The sequence below is a fragment of the Trichoderma asperellum genome, chromosome 3 (assembly GCF_020647865.1).
Source record: "Trichoderma asperellum chromosome 3, complete sequence".
In the NCBI taxonomy this organism is placed as follows: domain Eukaryota; kingdom Fungi; phylum Ascomycota; class Sordariomycetes; order Hypocreales; family Hypocreaceae; genus Trichoderma; species Trichoderma asperellum.
This window is the reverse complement of record NC_089417.1, coordinates 2,100,703-2,119,527: the sequence shown is the minus strand read 5'-3', so window position 1 is coordinate 2,119,527 and position 18,825 is coordinate 2,100,703. Positions and strand designations below refer to the sequence as shown.

At 47.8% G+C, this 18,825-nt stretch overlaps 8 protein-coding genes across 8 annotated transcripts; 3 read left to right on the top strand and 5 right to left on the bottom strand.

Annotated features, from left to right (window-relative positions):
* Nucleotides 1-740: 740 nt before the first annotated feature.
* On the top strand, nucleotides 741-3,649 carry TrAFT101_005267 (uncharacterized protein). Its single transcript, XM_024910168.2, has 4 exons — nucleotides 741-2,022; nucleotides 2,113-2,414; nucleotides 2,482-2,690; nucleotides 2,761-3,649. Exons 1-4 carry the CDS (start codon nucleotides 1,034-1,036, stop codon nucleotides 3,337-3,339), a joined length of 2,079 nt encoding a protein of 692 aa, XP_024757536.1. The 5' UTR covers nucleotides 741-1,033; the 3' UTR covers nucleotides 3,340-3,649.
* A 788-nt stretch (nucleotides 3,650-4,437) lies between these two features.
* TrAFT101_005266 (uncharacterized protein) lies at nucleotides 4,438-5,334 on the top strand. Its single transcript, XM_024902752.2, has 2 exons — nucleotides 4,438-4,990; nucleotides 5,070-5,334. Exons 1-2 carry the CDS (start codon nucleotides 4,455-4,457, stop codon nucleotides 5,257-5,259), a joined length of 726 nt encoding a protein of 241 aa, XP_024757537.2. The 5' UTR covers nucleotides 4,438-4,454; the 3' UTR covers nucleotides 5,260-5,334.
* Nucleotides 5,335-5,365: 31 nt separating this feature from the next.
* Nucleotides 5,366-6,496, bottom strand: TrAFT101_005265 (uncharacterized protein; the record flags this gene model as incomplete). Its single annotated transcript, XM_024900903.1, has 1 exon — nucleotides 5,366-6,496. One exon carries the CDS (start codon nucleotides 6,494-6,496, stop codon nucleotides 5,366-5,368), a length of 1,131 nt encoding a protein of 376 aa, XP_024757538.1.
* Nucleotides 6,497-6,969: 473 nt separating this feature from the next.
* Nucleotides 6,970-9,528, bottom strand: MAN9 (Beta-mannosidase B; the record flags this gene model as incomplete). The annotated part of the gene is made up of 1 exon (XM_024900919.2): nucleotides 6,970-9,528. One exon carries the CDS (start codon nucleotides 9,526-9,528, stop codon nucleotides 6,970-6,972), a length of 2,559 nt encoding a protein of 852 aa, XP_024757539.2.
* An 876-nt stretch (nucleotides 9,529-10,404) lies between these two features.
* On the bottom strand, nucleotides 10,405-11,645 carry TrAFT101_005263 (uncharacterized protein; the record flags this gene model as incomplete). Its single annotated transcript, XM_024900950.2, has 4 exons — nucleotides 10,405-11,142; nucleotides 11,220-11,349; nucleotides 11,442-11,506; nucleotides 11,580-11,645. The coding sequence occupies 4 exons, from the start codon at nucleotides 11,643-11,645 to the stop codon at nucleotides 10,405-10,407; spliced, it is 999 nt and encodes a 332-aa protein (XP_024757540.1).
* A 505-nt stretch (nucleotides 11,646-12,150) lies between these two features.
* On the top strand, nucleotides 12,151-13,604 carry TrAFT101_005262 (uncharacterized protein). The gene is made up of 3 exons (XM_024900866.2): nucleotides 12,151-12,702; nucleotides 12,750-13,160; nucleotides 13,231-13,604. The coding sequence occupies exons 1-3, from the start codon at nucleotides 12,406-12,408 to the stop codon at nucleotides 13,309-13,311; spliced, it is 789 nt and encodes a 262-aa protein (XP_024757541.2). The 5' UTR covers nucleotides 12,151-12,405; the 3' UTR covers nucleotides 13,312-13,604.
* Nucleotides 13,605-13,639: 35 nt separating this feature from the next.
* TrAFT101_005261 (uncharacterized protein) lies at nucleotides 13,640-14,638 on the bottom strand (the record flags this gene model as incomplete). Its single annotated transcript, XM_066127423.1, has 1 exon — nucleotides 13,640-14,638. One exon carries the CDS (start codon nucleotides 14,636-14,638, stop codon nucleotides 13,640-13,642), a length of 999 nt encoding a protein of 332 aa, XP_065983534.1.
* A 2,478-nt stretch (nucleotides 14,639-17,116) lies between these two features.
* Nucleotides 17,117-17,923, bottom strand: TrAFT101_005260 (uncharacterized protein; the record flags this gene model as incomplete). The annotated part of the gene is made up of 1 exon (XM_066127422.1): nucleotides 17,117-17,923. One exon carries the CDS (start codon nucleotides 17,921-17,923, stop codon nucleotides 17,117-17,119), a length of 807 nt encoding a protein of 268 aa, XP_065983533.1.
* Nucleotides 17,924-18,825: the final 902 nt, after the last annotated feature.

Sequence of the window (18,825 nt, the reverse complement as noted above, 5' to 3'; positions counted from 1 at the left end):
CGAGCTAGGCTTGTTAGTACGGATATTGTATAGCCCAAGCGGAAATACAGGTGCCTATTGACCAGTTGACAGAAATGACAGCAAAAGTGGCGCTCGCTTAGTTGTCTCAATTTAGTCCAGTACATGTATTCAGGCGCTACACGTAGGTATGTAACTTAAAGGAGTTGAATGTCAGCTGCTGGTCGTGTATGATAACTTGTCAGTGTATGTCTGAACGTCAACTCTGAAAGAAGCAGATCATCTTTTATGCCGTATGTGGGACTATAGGTAGTAGCAATACGAAGCTGATGGCTGACTTCCAGAAAGAACTGGGCTACTTGGTTGAAATGATGCATGTGCCTACAGCTAGCTATGTATACCAACAACAGCTCATTGGATAATACGTGTATTAATAGGGATAGGAAAGAATCTGCAGAACCAATCGGTTCTCGCGCCTTGCTCTTCGCCAAGTATTCTTGCAGGATAGTATCTATTAGCTTGAGCTAGTTTTTACTCTTGCTTGACCCTTTTCATATGAAAGTCGCAGGTGTCGGAATTATGGCCACGGAATTGTCAGCAACCATCCGCATAGGCGTATAAGCGGCGTATTTCCGGCGACTATTCTGCTGCTCGCGTGGCAAACTAAGGTATCGATAAGACTAAATGCAGCGACAGAATGCGAATGTCTCTATCAACTAATTCCGCTGCTCCACCACGGCAGAAGGTCCATGATCCTACGATATTTTGCTGGGCAAGGGCAATGCTTTGTCTCATAGGATTGCGGGAAGGCCAAGTGGACTCAATGCTGGGTATTTAGATTGTGTTTGCTTCGAGCTGACAAATGTAGCCCTCTCAGCTCTGCAAATATACCAAGTCCTCCCACTGCGGAATTCGATGTGTTAGTTCTCTTATTCCGTCTCTCGGACTCAACGCCCAGTTGACATCAGACGATAGCCAACAGCGTCACTCACTGGCTGCTTGTTGAGTAACACCCGGGTGTCCCGTTCTCCGCCGTTTCGGACAACCACATTTGCTCTCCAGAACTCCGGGGGCCATGACCAACATCGGCAAAGCCTGCGAGGCCTGCCGGGTCCGAAAAACGAGGTGCGACGGCAACGAACCATGTGCCCGCTGCCTCAACCGGAACGTGTCGTGCGTCTACCGCACTCGGACCAGGAACCGGCCGCGTAAGTCGCAGGCATCGGCCACGGCCACGGTGGCCTCGTCCAGCTCCAGCAACTCGGATGAAACGCCCGGATCGTCTCACTCGACCCACGAGCCGCAGGGCAGCAAGCCCAAGGACGACAACAGCTGGGGGTTCCATGTGCACAGTGTGGCAGCCATCACGACGTCGCCGTCATCCATCATCCAGCTGCACTATGGGCCGTCGTCCAACTTCTCGATGCTACACTCCATCTACCGGCTGATCACAGGCATCCAGACCCCACTAACACGGCGCGAAGAGGTGGCCCAGGTTGGCCCAGGGCTGGATCTGTTTCAGAACCGGCAGCTCTTCTTTGGCGACTTGGCCGATAGCAAGTCTACCACAATATCAAATGACTATTCTGCAATGTTCCTGAATAGAGAGCTGTGCGATCGCGTTCTGGAGCGGTACTTGGCCACCTACTGGCACCTGTTGCCCATCCTGACCAAGGAGGACTTCCGTCGTCGCACCGATCTGCTCTACTCATCACCAGGGCTCTTCTCTTTTGATTCTCCCGATGTCGTGGTGGTCATGCTGGCAATGGCCATTGGTGCCTCAATTCTAGAAGAGGAAACACTGGCGCAGTTTCTCTTCCAGCGAGCATCACAGGGAGCCGAGAAGCTGGCCGAGCTCGTCAACATCCAAGCAATCCACATCCCATTGTTGCAAGCGCAGTTCCAGATGGAGAGATCCCGACCGCACTCTGCATTCCTATACGTTGGTGTGGCTACTAGGAAAGCGGTTGCAGCAGGTCTACATAGGGGCATTAGCATTCGAGGGCAGATGCGAGACTGCTTACAGCGTCGCCTGACCTTTTGGAGCCTATTCATCCAGGAAACGTACGCACACTTTTGATCCTTCGCATCCTTCTAGTTCTCTGTATATATATTAAAAAATGATTTGTAATTTTGCTGACCTACTTTCTGCAGTTGGATTTGCTTCTGCCTCGGACGTCCGACATCCATTTCAGATCCAGGCGGCGGTGTCCCCGTGCCGGCGGAGGAAAAGTACTTGCTGGCCCTTGTGAGGTTGGCAAGACTCATCTCGAAATGTGCGGCGCGCATTTACAACCAACGCCACGAGTCACTGCTCCATATGTGGAACGCTGCAACGGAGCTTCGACATGAGCTCCAGGCGTATGTAGAGCAGCAACTGTACGAAGTTCACCTCGACATCCAGGGAGAGCCAGGTACTGGCGAATGCGGATTTTGCAAGACCATCATGGCCTCGAGTATGTCAAGAAATATCATCCTCTCTTTATATGCTCTATTGGAAACTAACAGGGACCCCCTTTTCAGTGTATTATCATGCTCAGCTATTAATGTTCCGCCCCTTCCTTGTTCTCAGGGGGAAATTGAGAAGCCCGGCGCCGCAGGCCGGAGCCGAGTCTAGCGACAAGCTTCGAGAGCTGACGTGGCTGGATACTGCATGTGAATACTGCCTTGAGCCGGCTCGTCAGATTATTAAGTACATTAATAAGTCGTGCGAGATCAACCCCCTCTGCAAGGTATGTGCGAAAGCTTGCTGGTCACAGAACATTGAAACAAGATGGACCTGGACTTACACCTTTCTAACAGGATACAAAATACTTTTCCTTCTTCCTTGAAGGCGCCTGCTATGTGCTGGGATTCGACATGCTCCAAGACAAAACCAAAGTAGATGCCCACTTACCGTGGCTTCACGTTGCTCTGGAGTGTCTCTCCACAATGTCTCCAACCAACGAGGCGTCGCCGTCTCAGACCCAGATTCTTATCAAGGCCATCAACCGCATCATCTGCACGGTTGCCCCCTGCGCCAACTGCCCCTGCCGCAGAATAGAAACAACCCTCGCCGAGACGCCTCAGTGCCCCACTGACCCATCACTCCCGTTGGCTAACAACCTGATGACGCCCTCCGATACTTCTGTTTCTGCGTACCCGCCCTCCATACCATCCATGTCACTAAACTACTATGCGCCAAACGGCTCCCGAGAATCGATACCGCCAATTCTTTCTGCTTGTAACGACGGCCACTCATGTGTCATGAACCTTCCAGGGGCTCAAGATCCGGATTTCGACTGGAGGATGATTGACGTGGAGACCCTCATGTCAATCGATCCGTTCGAGTTCATCTTGAATGCGAGGATGAATGAAGAAGGAGGGCAGCCATTAATGTGAAGGGTTATTGGCTTTTGTTCTGGCCTTGAGCTGCTTCATATTTTATTCACAGATTAAAATGGTGATGGTGATACTCTAGCAAGATTTTATACGCAATTATGGGAGAAAAAGGCGCATGTTTTTGTTGGGCGTGGGAATGGGATATTTGCAAGATTTCCTTTAACACTGTACCTGGTTGTTCACTATCCAGGATGAGTCGGTCTATCTTTCGCAAGCGAGACGATGTATATACAAGTTGAATTAAATAGTTATACCAGATACAAGTTTGAACAAGATAGTTGTGCAAGCTCGAATCAATGTTTATACAGACTCAAAAAAAAAAAAACATGTCTCTTTGTGGCAGTTCTAGTCTGGACTCACCCCTTTTCTTCAAAGTAGCCAACCTAAGAGGGTAGACACGTGTATTCTGTCTAACGTTCCTATACTGGCAGAGCATTGAATACCCACTACACGGCGTTACCAAGAAACTTAAGTATGATTTATCACGTCATCCTTCCAATAGAGAGACTCTTTGCCAAACGCAGAGCGGAATTACGGAAATCAGCACTGAAGCTAGCAAAACACCCTACCTCGCTAGTTTAAGACACCTCCACATCGCGCGCGGTTGTTTGCAATGCAAGTACCGAAGCAACAATCTTCAGCCTCATCCCTAGTAGAGTTGTTAATCAAGGGTGGGCAGCCACGATTTGAAATCATGAGGCTGGAGGCCAGGCTGACCTTGCCAAGGCGTTGCTGTCGTCATCCTGATTGGACGGCGCGGCAGAAGGATCTGGCAAGGCTATGCATGATGCGACTGTAGGTACATGCTATCGTAATTGTGTTATGAGAGACTGAGACTTAATAATGCAGAAGACGTAGAATGATGGGTAATGAGCTTATAAATTTATGATTAATGTATTGTATTTTATATAATGGATCAATAGCAGAAATGTAGTATAAAAGGATGGATATGCAACGAGCAAACAAGCATTTAGAGAAAGCCTTAGCATACATCGAACACTCATCAAAAGCAACAAGCACTACAATCATCAACAATAGTAGTATCACTACCACCACCACCAACAACAACAGCAACAACAACAACAACAACAACAACAACAACAACAACAACAACAATGGCTTCCCAGAAAGGCATCGCTCTCATCCTCGGCGCCGGCTCCAACATCGGCCAAGCCCTCTCCAGCGCATTCTCCCAAGCCGGCTACAAAGTAGCCCTTGTTTCGCGCTCCATCAAAGAGTCCTCCTCAGACAAGCAGCTCCAGATCCCTGCAGACCTCTCCAAGCCAGACACCGTCCCGTCAATCTTCGAATCCGTCCGCCAGAAGCTCGGCGCCGATCCCAACGTGGTCATTTATAATGCCGCCGCTCTGACGCCGCCCGCTGACGGCTCCAATCCTTTCACCGTCGACATTGATGCTTTTGAAAAGGACCTGAGGCTGAATAACACCTCGGCCTATATCGCAGCCAGAGAGGCCGTTGCAGGCTTTGAGAGGCTGGACAAGTCCTTGTCAAAGGCCTTCATCTACACTGGCAACTGGCTCAACGCAGTCACCATGTCTAATCCGATTTTCGTCACGCTTGCTGCTGGTAAGAGCGCTGCCGCCGCGTGGATCGGCGGTGCAAGCGTGCATTATAAGAGCAAGGGCTACGGGTAAGTTTTCCAGAGTTAATTCTACTATCGCTTTATATGTTATGATTCCAGATGGACTAACAAGGATCATTCTGCGTAGCTTCTATTTCGCCGATGAGCGTACCGCTGAAGGAAGAGCAGTTACTAGTGGCGTTTCGGGCGCTGCCCACGCAGAGGCGTATCTGAAGTTGGCTGAAAACAAAAATGAACAGCCATGGCACACAACTTTTGTTGCGGGAAAGGGCTTTGTTGACTTTCCTGCGACCCGAAAGGCCTACATTGACTCATAGAGTTCTGTTTATATAAAAAGCGTAGCGAAGTATTATCGTTTTGTTAAACTTGAATAAATTTGTTACTATATGCCGTTTTTAACAATCTACTATAACGATCTGTCTTTCAGGGAGCAATGACAACATATTGCCCCGGCCCAGCATTCTCCTTTGCAGCCGTAAAAGCCTGATCCCATTCTTCAAGACCAAACTTGCCCTCAACGCGGGCTCCAATCTTTTCCCCAAGTCCCATGACGCCCGATTCTACCATCTTGATCAGCATCCTAATGTCCTTCCTCTCGTACATGAACTTCCCGTGGAGTTTCAAGTCATTAAACATGATTGTGCCGTAGGGGATGGATATATCGCCCGCAATGCCGCCCATGAGACTGACTCGGCCGGAGTGCGCAAGGGACAAGATGCCGCTCTTGATATGAGTCGAAGAGGCAGCCATTGGCGGCGAAATGTCGAAAAAGACGTCAATTGGGCCGTATTTCTTAATGGCTGCGGTATCGTTCTCAACGTCTCCGGTTATCTGGACCGTCTTTATCTTGTCGCTTGTAGCTGCAAGCTTCTCCAATACCCGGACATTTCTTCCCATTGCAACTACATTGGCTCCTAATGCGAGAGCCAGGCTTACTGCCGCAGTGCCATAAGGCCCGGTTGCGGGACAAATGAGGATAGTCTCTCCAACTTTGAGATCGACATCTCTAAATCCTCCAAATGGAACAAGCAGGCGATGGATGTATAAAAGGTCGTCAACAGAGTAGCCTAAACCACCGCTGGCAGGATCTCCAAGAAGGCGGGCCTCATCTAAGGCATAACAGTTCTCCAGAGGAACCTTTTCATACTCGGCATATGTAGCGTCTCGCCATTCATCAGTAGCGAGTTTTACAGAGCCGCTAGAAAACCCGTTGTGTATACCAATCAGGTAACTAATTGACGTATCATCTCTGGCACGAACCATGACATCCACAAGGACCAATTGTCCAGGTGTAAGGACTGTAGAGTCTGGTCCTACGGCGGCAATTCTTCCAATTGCACTTCCACCGGGAGTATATGGCTTTGGGTAGGGGTATGGCCGGGTGCCGTCCAGGATTTCGCGGCCGTATGATAGGACATTGACCGCGAGGACTCGAACAACAACATTTCCTGAAGTTGCTTTTGGTGTTGCAAGGATTTCAACTTTTAATGGAGAGTCGAGCGAGCGCAGCACAAGAGCGCGATGCGTGGGAGGAAGAGAAGACTCAGAAGCCATTATTGGAAGGCGGTGATAGTAGGGGTTGTAGCCTTTTTATAGCAGGCAATTTATTGTCTCTGAATGAAGAGAGTATTCACAGAGAATTCGTTTAAATTCATTTCAAGCAGCTTTTATATTTTTTCCATCTTCCTTCTTCAACCAAGTTTCTATGATTTTTAATAACTAGACTTACACCAGGTCGCCGGAGTTTGCTAACGCCAGGCCTATATCCGGAAACGTGCAGCAGTAAGTCGAGCTTAAGTTCAGTCCGCGGAAACGGCCCAACTGCCCCTAAAATCTCGGATATATTACTATGTAGTTAAATGTTTACAACTGCTGACACAATGAATATCACTTCAAATTGATATATTTATACAGAAATAATAACGTAAAACACATCAAAGAGCGATTGATTCACTAAAAAGGTTTCATTGAATACCGGTCTATCTATCAATTAAACTACTAAGGTCCAAAAATAAACGAGATACAATCTAGTTGGAGATCCCCAAGTATCTCGTCGTTATCACCGTATCCTTCGTAGCTCCCGTCACACGGACCGGAACTTCTTCGCCCGGCACGAGATCAATTAGGTTGTCGTCAAACTTGACCGCTTCGTCGTCGCATTCTAGGGCGACACCCTTGACCGGTACGTCCGCACTTAGTATGACCGAGCTGTTATCTTGAGAGAGCTTCGCGATCAATCTCTCAGGTTGTTGTAGGTGCACATGCTTAAGCGGCTGCGGCCAGTCGACATATCGAGCAAGTAGCTTGCCATCTTGGTAGATATATGCCGCTACAATAGTGCGACCCTCCAGACCAGCATTAGGAGTCTTCACAGGAAGATCGATGATTGCCAACTCAGTGCTCTGGTTACCCAGCAGCTGCTGTGATGACGCGATAGTCTTGCTAAAGACTTCCTCAGCCGTCTCCACATCCCACCCCTTGACAACGCAGTCTACTTTGACATCATCGAGTGTAAAGCTGGAAGCCCAAATCTCAAGTTTAGTCTTTACTTTGATATCAACTCTTGTATATTTATCCTTGGGATGGCGATGTTCAGTTCGCTTGATTCCAACGGTATAGGGGTTGAGCTCTCGCTTTACGGTAAAGTAGGCGAGCTTTGGTCGCAAATAGTAATCGCAGAGAGCCCACGATGTCACGGGCCAACAATCGTTCAGCTGCCACACAAGAGCTCCGCTGCAGTATTCTCGTCCGGGCCCTTTCCATTCGCGGCGCCAGAGCCGGTACGCAGATGACAGGCACTCTCCCTGCATCAGCTGAGTAGAGTAGACATATTGTTCTAGTGGACTTGTCGTAAAGGTTATGTTCTCTGCGAGATAAAGAGCAATTCGGCGCTCATGGCCATCGGCCTTGTTGTGGAAATCCACAATGTCGGACTGTGGGTGTCGATCCGGGTCATCTTTGCCCTTTGGCAGGTAAGCATCGATAGTTTTAACAGATGGGAAGCCCTGCATGCCAAATTCAGAAACAAAGCGCCCACTCAGCTTGTTGAAATTCTGATATTTCTCTTGAGTGCCGTGCCACACATTCCACTGATGAATATCTCCTACTGTTGGATCGCCCGACGACTTGCCTCCCCAGGGACTGCCATAGTGATAGTATGTCTCCGGAACAAGATCCTTGCACACTTGCACGAGGAGGTGCTCGTAAATGTAGCGAGCGGGGAAATCTGTCTTGAGCCAGCTCTGAGGATCTTTATCTTCGGGGTCATATGTGAGCCCCTCGCTCTCCTGATACTGGTAATCTTCGTTATTACCAGCGTAAATGACAATACTCGGATGGTGTCTCAGGATCTTGACATTTTCTCTGGCCTCTCTATCGATAGATTGCAGCATCTCTGGCCAGCATGGGTAGCTTCCACAAGCAAACGGAAAGTCAACCCAGACAAGAATTCCATTTTCGTCGCACGCATCAAGCAGATTCTCATCCTCATAAACACCGCCACCCCAGATACGCAGCATGGATTGGTTGCCTTCGACCAGAAGCTTAACCCAGTCCTGGTATTTTTGCTTGGTAATTCTTGGAGTGAAGTTGTCTGCGGGGATCCAGTTGCTGCCACCGCAGAATACTGGGATATTGTTAACCTGGAAATAGAATGATGTTCCTGGTTGGTCTTTAAGTGGTTTCTGAACAAGCTCGACTTTTCGGATGCCTATTCTCTTTGACACAACATCTACTTCATCACTACCATCGAGTAGTGTAGCAGTAATCGTGTATAGTGGCTGTTTTCCATACCGGAGAGGGTACCACAGCTCTGGTTTGTTGATGTTAAAGGTAGTTACTACATCTCCTTTTGTAGCATCAACAGTCTCGCTTAGGGCAGTCTGGCCTAGGGAGATGTCAAACCGCACTTTGGATGCCTTTCCTTCGGTCGCTGCATGGAGCACAACTTTGGCGTTGGCGAGAGACTCATCAACGGTGACATTTGAGTATAAATCAGCGAGGCGTGATTCGTATATCTCGAGGCTGATGGGCTTCCAGGGGCCGCACGTCAACAGTGTCGGGCCCCAGTCCCAGCCATAGTGATACTGGGCCTTTCGAACGCCAAGTCTAGAGGCGTCTCCATTCCAGACACCCCACTTGTGTTGAGGATGCTGCTCCACTCGCTTCCACCCTTTCACATTCACGCTGTCAAAGGTGATGACCAGTTGGTTGTCTGTGTCATTGAGAAGTGCCGTAACATCTACCCGCTCGGGGATGAACATGTTGTCTGTTTCCAGAATCTTCTTGTCATTGAGAAGCACCTCGGCAAATGTATCTAGTCCGTCAAAGGCAAGAATTGCTTTTTCTTGAGCCCCAATCTTGGGAGTCTTGAACGACGTGCGGTACTGCCAGGCATTCACCTCTCCTACCCATTGCACATCCAGTTCATTTTTTCCAATGAACGGATCAGGAATGAGGTTGTGATGCAGGAGGTCAAGGTGGATATTGGTGGGGAATTGGGCAACGGGCAGAAACGAAAAGTCATCAACGTCTGTCCTCCTAAACTGCCAACCAGCATCAATTGGGATGATCTTTCGGGGCGCCATTGCGGGGAATCAGTTGGGCACCAAGTTTAGGTGATGGTGATATCTGACGGCCTATCCGGTGAAATGGCCCCAGATTTAGAAGTAGGAGAAAAAGAGGAATAGAAGAGCTTAATAAAGAAAGGAGATGAGAGAATGAAAATGCAAAGCTCGAAAGTGATCTGAATGTCAATACTTATACGTGCAAAGTACACGCTTCAAGGCTGTTGGAGTTGTATGACGGAAGCTGGACCTCCGCGCCTTGAAGCGGCAAGGCGGGGTTTTTGGGGCATCAGCACATGCAGCCGCTGCAGCAGTTCGCATCTCGACGCTGCAGGCAATTTATCGCACATCAAAAGCGCTGTGCCTTTTTTGGATGCAATGTTGACGACGCAAATCAGTTCGTCATTGCCCGGTACATGTACATGAATACACGTATTGCCAGTGGAATAGGTACATATAGCCTATACGTGTGCACTGAGACGAGAGCGAGGCGGTACTCCTCCTGAACGAACCAAGAATGATATTTTCGGAAAGATAATCGGAAATAAACTAAGAAAGATTTTGAAGACAGAAAAATAGAGAGAAAAAAAGTTTCTGCCAATTCAAAGGCAGGATTCAAGCTTCTATGCCGTTCCCAAACGCCAACATTGCTTGCTGTCATTGATGTCTTCAAGCTCATCTCTGGATTAACAAAACGTAAAAAGAGCTGATTATGCATATTATTTTCCACAATTTCCTCCAGAATTTTGTGCGCGCATATGGATATAAATATGGCTAAGCTCTCGAAAAGACAAGAGAGAGAGAGAGTGTGTGTGTGTGTGCGTATAGTGCGTGAGTGAATGTGTGTGTAGAAAGGAAAAGAAGGAAAAAGGGTCGTAGGCGGGAGCTGTTTGGCCCTTAACAACACCCTCTGCCCCTCCGGCGACTGCTGAGCGTAAAGACATCTTCCCATTCTCTCAAATTCCAGTTCTGGCCACGGCTCTTCCCTCGTCTGCGTCTCCGTGGGCCGCTCAGGCTCTCATCCAAGGTGCCGCCGGTGATGGAGCTCTTGATGCTGCCTCCATCGCTGGCCGTATTCCATCCGCCATCGCCGTACTGAATGCCACTCATGGGGTCATCCGGATCGATTTCGCCCAACTCAATCTTTGTCAAGATCATTCTGGCCAATCGATTAAAGACCTCATCTACGCCTTCGCCGTTCAGTGCGCTGACTTCTGTTACGACCGGAATGCCCACCGTGCTAGCCCATCGACTCGCTTCGGCGGAGGATATCTCACGGCCCTCGGGTGCCTCTGTCGCTCTCTGTTGTGTGCCAGCGCCAATGGAACCGGCATGATCTCTATATAGAGAGGAGGCCCCACCGTTAACGCCCGTCGCTGTCGAGCCCACGCTGCTGGGAGTTGCTGGAGGCAAACTTGTATCAACGAGGTTCTCTGAAGCCAAGTCCAGCTTATTTCCCACCAGCATGACGCTCAGATGAGGAGACGCCAGCGCCCTCGCATCGTTGAGAAACGGCTGAAGCCCTCGGAAAGATATATGTGATGCGATGTCGTATACTAGAATTGCGCCCGCCGCTCCGCGATAATACGACCTCGAAACGGATCGAAAACGCTCGGTTCCGGCCGTATCCCATAGCTATATCGGACAGAGAATATGTCAGCATAATAGATCTTTGATCTTGCAAAGGCCAAACGGGGGGCTGGCTGAAATACCTGCAGTTTTATCCGCTTTCGTCGCGCCCCGCTCCCAACCTTTATTATTTTTGTTGCAAACTCGACACCGATCGTCTGCGACGACAACATCCTCCACTCATTCTTCACAAATCGATGGAGCAAACATGACCTATTCGTAAAAATGAATCTGGTTAGCTACCTTTCCATCCTTCAAAGCAACAGATTGGTCGTCCAAATGCCCGTCCTCTGCAGGTCACTTACTTTCCCGAGCCACTGGGTCCTAGCAGTATCACCTTGGCCAAATAGTCGTACATGCTCCCGAGCTCCTATTGTATCATCGTCTCAGCATATCTCGTCTCAGAGAATCTCGCCTCGGCCGCCTTTGCTTGAGCCACTCACCTGCTCGGGACGAGCTGTTCCAGCGCTGGACTCGCTCGCCCCGGACGACCGCCTTGGCCTCATCATGAGTGGGCGCAAAGCTCGTCCGGCGTATTTGAGCTATAAATGGGAAATGGAATTATCGTCGCTGGTCTCGTAGGTGATGCAGCAACCAGATTCCGAGGAAACCGACCGCCGTCAGAGCTCTGTGCAAAGTTGCAAAGAAGTTGTCCGTTGCAAAGATTATGGAACGGATCGATAGGTGATGTCGCTGCAGATGGGACCTATGCAGGGATGGTGTCACCAGCTTTTAGTGCATGGGCCCCTTCCGTCTCGCTACGCAACGCTATCACTATCAGTGACGCTCGCAGCCCAATGACTGCGGTTATGTAAGCAATTGCTTGCACTCTTACCACTGTCGAGGCGGACTTGGGCATGAATATGGAGACCCTTGAACCCACAAAGCCATCATGTGGTACATGGCGGGCTGCTGATTGCCCACATTGCGATACTTCTCCAAGTGTGAAGAAAGCGGTCAGGCCATACTCGTATATGTCCTAAATCTTTATTATATTCTACAATCAAGGGCTCTATATATGAAACATAAATTTACAATGGGATACATGTGCATGTGTGCAGTCATCTCCAGGGCTGCCACTGGGCCTAGCCTTAGACTATGAAGGCCAAATGAAACCTGGGAGCTTTAAGCCTCGGCACGCGGCCAAATAAGCTCTACCCGCCCCGGCATTTATAACTGACGTCTGCCATGTTTGCGCGCTCACTCAGGATATGCTTCGCTCCTCATTAGAAACAAAAAAAAAAAAAAATCCTATAATCAATCCAAGTCATGAAGATCCAAGATCGCACTTTCATCATCTCGGGCGGCGCGTCGGGCCTAGGCAAAAGCACCGCCCTTGAAATCATCAAATCCGGCGGCTTCGTCGCGATCCTCGACTTATCCGATGAAGAAGCCGGGCGAGCTCTGGAAAAGGAGCTTGGGCCCTCAGCCAAGTTCTTCCATTGCAATGTGATAAAGACTGAGAGCATTTCAAAGGCTGTTCAAGGCACGGTGGATTGGATCAAGGAGACTGGAAAGCCGCTCGGCGGTGTGATTCCAGCAGCCGGCATTGGCCTCCCAGCAGCCGTAAGTGAACTGACTCGAGCGATGGTCTCTTGCTAATCAGTATCCAGACCCTTGATCGGAACGGCGATGCCTTCGACTTGGATCAAGTTGACCTCGTCCTAGGCGTCAATCTCAGGGGTACCATCGATCTCATCCGCCAATCTGTGGTGCATCTCGCCAAGGTCGATCCCGAAGGCCCGGATGGTGAGCGCGGCGTCGTCATCATGGTCAGCAGCTCAAGCGCCTTCGATGGCCAATACGGCCAAGTCAGCTATGCAGCCAGCAAGGGAGCCGTCGCGTCAATGGCACTGCCCATGTCTCGAGATTTGGCTCGCTACGGCATTCGCGTCGTCGCAATCGCTCCCAGCTTGTTTACAACTGCCTTGACGGCTATGATGAACGACAGGGTGCGGAAAAGTCTCGAAGCTTCGTTCATCTTTCCCAACAGAGCGGGCAACCCGCCTGAGTTCTCCTCTTTGGTGCGTATTCTGTTCAAAACTTTACGCATATGCTTCCTTCAACTGTTTCGGAGACTAAAACTATCTACAGGTCAAGCACATTATTGAGAATCCCATGTTTAACGGGGCTGTCATTCGACTAGATGGGGCATCAAGGTTGAGCAAGTTGTAATTAACAGTGTATATGTACTACTACCACCCGAATTCATGCCCTTGTCTGCACAGAAACCGGTGGGCATGATGCGATTATTATATTCACTCTATCTATAATAATGAAATATGAGATTAATATTCCACATATACCAAACACGCCTCATGGCTTTCAAGTAGCCAATGATTCATTATTCTTTAGCTCTATGACTATACCCATTGGCTAAATTTTAATATCCATTTATCATTAAAGAGAACAATTATATAACGAACGGCCCTAGACGCTAATACCCCAAAAACAGAGAATAAAAAATGATGAAGCCCTAAGAAAATATCCATCGCGCCCCTATTCATCCAAGGAAAAAAGCGCGACATGCCAAGGAAACAAATATCGCAAAGTCATAACAAAAGCGGATAAAAGCCAATGACAACAAAATCTGCGTAAATTGCTTCAGATATAATCGTTTTCGTGTCGATCGATAGCGATTAATATCATATTTCTTATTGACGCAGGGAAATCGGAATACCCGTGGTTCGATATCAGTTATCGAGAGCCTTTCGTATTGACCTGCCTCGCATTCATAATACGTCGCCAAGTCTTTGCGATCTTGCTCTCCTACTTGAAGCTGAATCAAATCGCTGAAATAATTCATGACCGATCGATCATTCGCTTCGCCCCAGAGAAAAGAGGGTTTAACTGCAAACTCATGGCGGAGACCCAGAATATGACCAAATTCATGAGCGAGAATGTTAGCCAAGAAGCGAACATCGGAAGGCTTCAGTGCTAGCTGATACACAAATAATTCGCCAGGCGAGGTCCCTGGGAAGAAAGCACTAGCGTAGACGTCCGGCCTGCAATCGTGTGGCACAATGCGATACTTTATTGCGAATGTAGCTTTCTCATCACGACCAACCTTTTTGAAACGAACGCCGATATTTTGCCACATCAAAGCTGCTTTTGCCGCCTCACGCGCTGTCAACTCTGCCAATTCGAGGCTTGGAAAAGTCTCTGCGCAAACGATATACCTCAGCACGGAGCCTTTCTTCCAACGAGTTGCATAGCCTTTCCATCCAACGCGCACTTCTCCCTCTGCACCTTCTTCGGTGATACACACATTGTAGCTATGAGCTACACCCTCTGGGACGCAGAAAGCAGCAGATGTTTGGGAAGAGAGCCCAGCTGAGGTAATGATTCCATGGTTGGGGGCTGAACAGATATTTTGGCTCTGACCAGCATCATTTTGCTCTAACCCAGGCTGGCAGCGAGGACACTTTCTCTCAAAGATTGAGCAAGGGGCATCAAAAGCAGATTTAGAAGTCTCTTGACGTTTCTCATGGGCCATATCCATGTTAGTTTCATCTTCAAGAAGAAAGTTCGTGATTCTCGCTGCACTGGACGCGCTTTCACTATAATCAAGAGCTGGCCTCCAAACTTTGCCATTAAATTTTGAAGAGGAGCCGCTACCTCCCGAAGGGGATGATAGCGACGGCCCATTGCTGTTACAGCCACATGGATGCTGTCGTTGGTTACGCGAGAGTTCATATAAGGCCATTGAACTGGGTTATCTTGCGAGATAGCTGATATGAAAACATTTGTTAGATGCAGTGTCATTGTTCACTATTGAATGAAATGGATGGCAGACAACGACATACTACTAGTAGTTCTGGCAGATGCACCAAGCACTGCTTTGGTTATTGAAGTTATAGGAGAAGTATCCGTCGCCTTCCGCAATTATTTCACTTGCTTTTTTTTTTTTCTTTCCAAGGACAGGAAGAACCTGAGAAGACAAATTGATGACTTATATATATCGAGAACGGTTCAAGCTGCACCTGTAGTTTCTAAGTGTTGCAGAAGCATTCAACTAGCTTCCCGTCATCGACAGGGTACATATGAGAGCTTTGCATTGCATATAGTGTGATTTCTTGGTGTTTCATTCAACTAGCTTCCCGTCATCGACAGGGTACAGACTCCCCGTAATTAATCACTAGGTACCATGTGGGTGATAAATTACATCGCCGCCAATTATATACAAATTTATAGCAGCAGACCGGCGGTGATTTCTATCAACACCCCGCCTAGCACTCGACATCGGCAGGGCACAGACTGAGAGTATATAACTAGCGTCCCGTCATCGACAGGGTACAATATGAGAGTTCTAAAGGCACATCATAAGGATTCTTGGTGTTGGGCTTTCAACTAGCGTCCCGTCATCGACAGGGTACAATATGAGAGTTCTAAAGGCGCATCATAAGGATTCTTGGTGTTGGGCTTTCAACTAGCGTCCCGTCATCGACAGGGTACAGACCGAAAGCATTTAACTAGCGTTCCCGTCATCTAGGGGTCAAACATCACAGTGCTCAACTGGCATGTTACACGGAGTTACGTTAGTGCAGAGGTTGGCCCCTATCCCATCACTTGGTCTTATGCTCTGTGCATGCAAATTGCCCCCGTTCTAGCTATATGCATCCTCTGTACGGTTAGCGCAGTGCCCATTAAGATGCTGTCTCTGAATAGAGCACATGTAGGTGCATCATCTAGTGATAGGCAATGGACTTAGCCATGTTGTTTATAGATTAGATTAGGAAGACTTTTTACATTTTTTACATAGAAAATCCTGCAATATGTCTCCTGTGAATGAAAGTGTTGTAATTCAGAAGTAATACTTCATAAGAATAATCTCTCCAGAAGAAAAATATAGCGAATCAAATAATATTATAGATCGTTTTGAGTGCATACACTTGCATTAAAGTTATTTTGGTTTAAAACAATCCATATAGTGCAAGGAGATGTTTGGCTGAGATTTACTGTAATAGTAATGCAAGATCTTTTTTTTTTCTTGTTGTCTACACCTGGATATTGGCTAACTATATGAAAGTCCTATTGTTAGACAAGATTCCCCTTCCTGTAGATATATAGCTATAGTAGCATCAACTAATGCATAAAGTTTAAGGGTTGTGTCCCTGACTGTAAGTGAAGGCACTTAAATCGTAAGGGATCGCACTAAAATACTAGGTGTACTCCGTACTTGTTCCATATAATATTTTCTGCATCTTTTACTAGTCTTACAGGAAATATATCTACCAGCACTAAAGCTTTGTATTCGCGGACTAAGGACAACGTAAGACGTTATGTTCAAGTATCTGTGTAAATGGCTCTGCTAGCAACTTCAATCCATAGAAGTATGTTTCAAGGCGGTGCATGCCCGTAGCTACACATATCTACTTGTACTCGGTAAATGCAGGCAGCTACCATTATTACATGTATAATGCCACACCATGTAACTGCCAGTCATACTGCTCTGCGAAAATCCGTCCGCGAATAGATTATTCCTCAATAAAATGTTCCAATAGAAATCAAGGTGTGATAACGGTCCACTGCTATCGCATGGTGCATGCCAGCGCCCCAGTGCCGCTTGTCCACATTAGTGTGGCTTAAAAGTTAAAAGTACCTGTTAGCATCGAATGTTGTGATGCAGCGTAAATGCTACAAGAACCAAAATTTCGCAGTGTTTTTGGTGTTCTTCAAGAGTATCGTCGTCGTGTTGATTGAATCTTATTTGATATAGTAGATTGCAAGGCGAGTTTAAAGTTTCTAGATTGCAAGGCAAGTTTGAACTACGTAGTTCTTTCATAGATAAGAAATCTAGATTAACAAATTGGTGATTGATCAGTGCCACCAATGAGCTGTTGCCCTCGTGCCGTCTGTCATGCTGATAAACAATACTTATTAAAAAGCTTGTAAAGTGGAAGCGATTGATTAATGGGGACCCCAAGTCTCAGCAGCAATTCACAGAGCAAAACGTCTTGGGTATCACACACTTCTGCATTTACCACGTGTGTAAGGGGGCCGTAATATTAACTATTAGCAGGCCCTCGTACTTTGCCTGGCCATGCGCATAAAATGCTGCCAACTCTTTGCGGTCCTGTTCACCAACTTGGAGTTTGCTCAGATCGTCGAAATAATTCATAATAGATTGACGATTCTCGCTTCCAATGCGAACAGAAGGCAAATACTTCTCTTTTTCGGGTGCAAACTCGTGACGGAGGCCCCAGATGTGACCAAGCTCGTGAGCAAGAATGTTGGCCAAGTAGCTAGTGTTCTCCAAAGCCTTTTGATAAACAACCAGGCTGCTCGGGCACTCTCTGGGGAGGAAAGACTTGGCGTAAACATTAGGGTGGCTGCTGTGGCTTTTCTTGTATTTAATCCGAAATGTGGCTGGATCGTCGCGGCCAACTTCCTTAAAAACCACACCCTTGATTTCCCCCCACATTGATATTGCTTCTGTCATTGCAGCAGAAACTGAGTCCGCCGCAACAGAAGTTGCAAAAGTTTCTGTGCAGATGTTGTAAAGAATCACCGAACCAATGCGCCATCGCGGTATTTGGCAGCCCTCCCCAATGCACAGTTCATAACAGCCGTCCGTTTGTGTCATGCATTCATATTTGACTTGCGTTTTCTCAATAGAAGTCAACTCCTGAAGAACATTGGAGGCTAGAGAAATGGAGCCAGTGGGTGCGTTATCGCCGGTGCTGATTACCAATGGGCGGCTTCCAGTTACATGTGCATCAATCTTTAATAGATGGCCATTGCACAGCGATTTGCTGTCAGTGACTGGGTGGGGCGGGTCTGGCATGGCTCTGGGTGACCCTAGGCTTCCTGCCTTTTCACCCTGTCTATGAATACTATAATCATTATTGCCTTTTATATCGGCAGAATCCTCGTTTTCAGGTAAAGAAAACTTGGAGACGCTCGTCCTCTCCTCAGAGACCGGATTGTTACATTCGTAAGATTGTTCAACATAGACGCCATTGTTTGTGCTCCGAAGGTCTACCGAGCATCGAAGGGCAGAACCGCCGTGCAATTCATCTAGTACAAAACAGTCAAATCTGCATACCTGATCATTTACATCGGGTGCTTGGACATACTGCTTATCTTTGAGACATTCGACATTCGTGCTGCCGCAGGTAGAGAAAACATGCCTCTGCTCCTGAGATTGCCGCGGGTACTAGCGAGTACCTCGTACCTAGTACAGGTTGTAGGTTCCTGATATGCAGGCAAAAACTCCTGCTAGGTACCGGATAGGTACTTGAGTAGTAATAGCAGGTATAAAGTAGTAATAGTGTTGTTGTTTAATAAATATTATCCGATAGGTAGTCCTAAACTTCAATGTCCAGTAATCTGGTTAAGGATATTTTGCAAGTTTTCTCTGGTAGAATTTCAACAGAATCAGAACCTTTATATGATCGCGAGAGAGTCGCAGAAACTCCTGCGCCACTCCCTATAACATAGTTCCGGAGTGGGAATTCGATCTTTCTCAGCCCTGGCTAGTTATTACCCAGAAGGGTATAGAATTGCGAGTGGCCCACCCTGCGCTGTCCAAGTATGATTGGCTGGGCAAGATGCAAAGGGAGGTAATGCACGGAGATAAATCCTCTGAGGAAGGATTCTCAGCCCAACTTGCGAAGTACCTATGCTAACCTGCTTAAGGTGTTGAGAGAAAACACCGCCGGCCTGCCACTGCAAGGAATATGATTG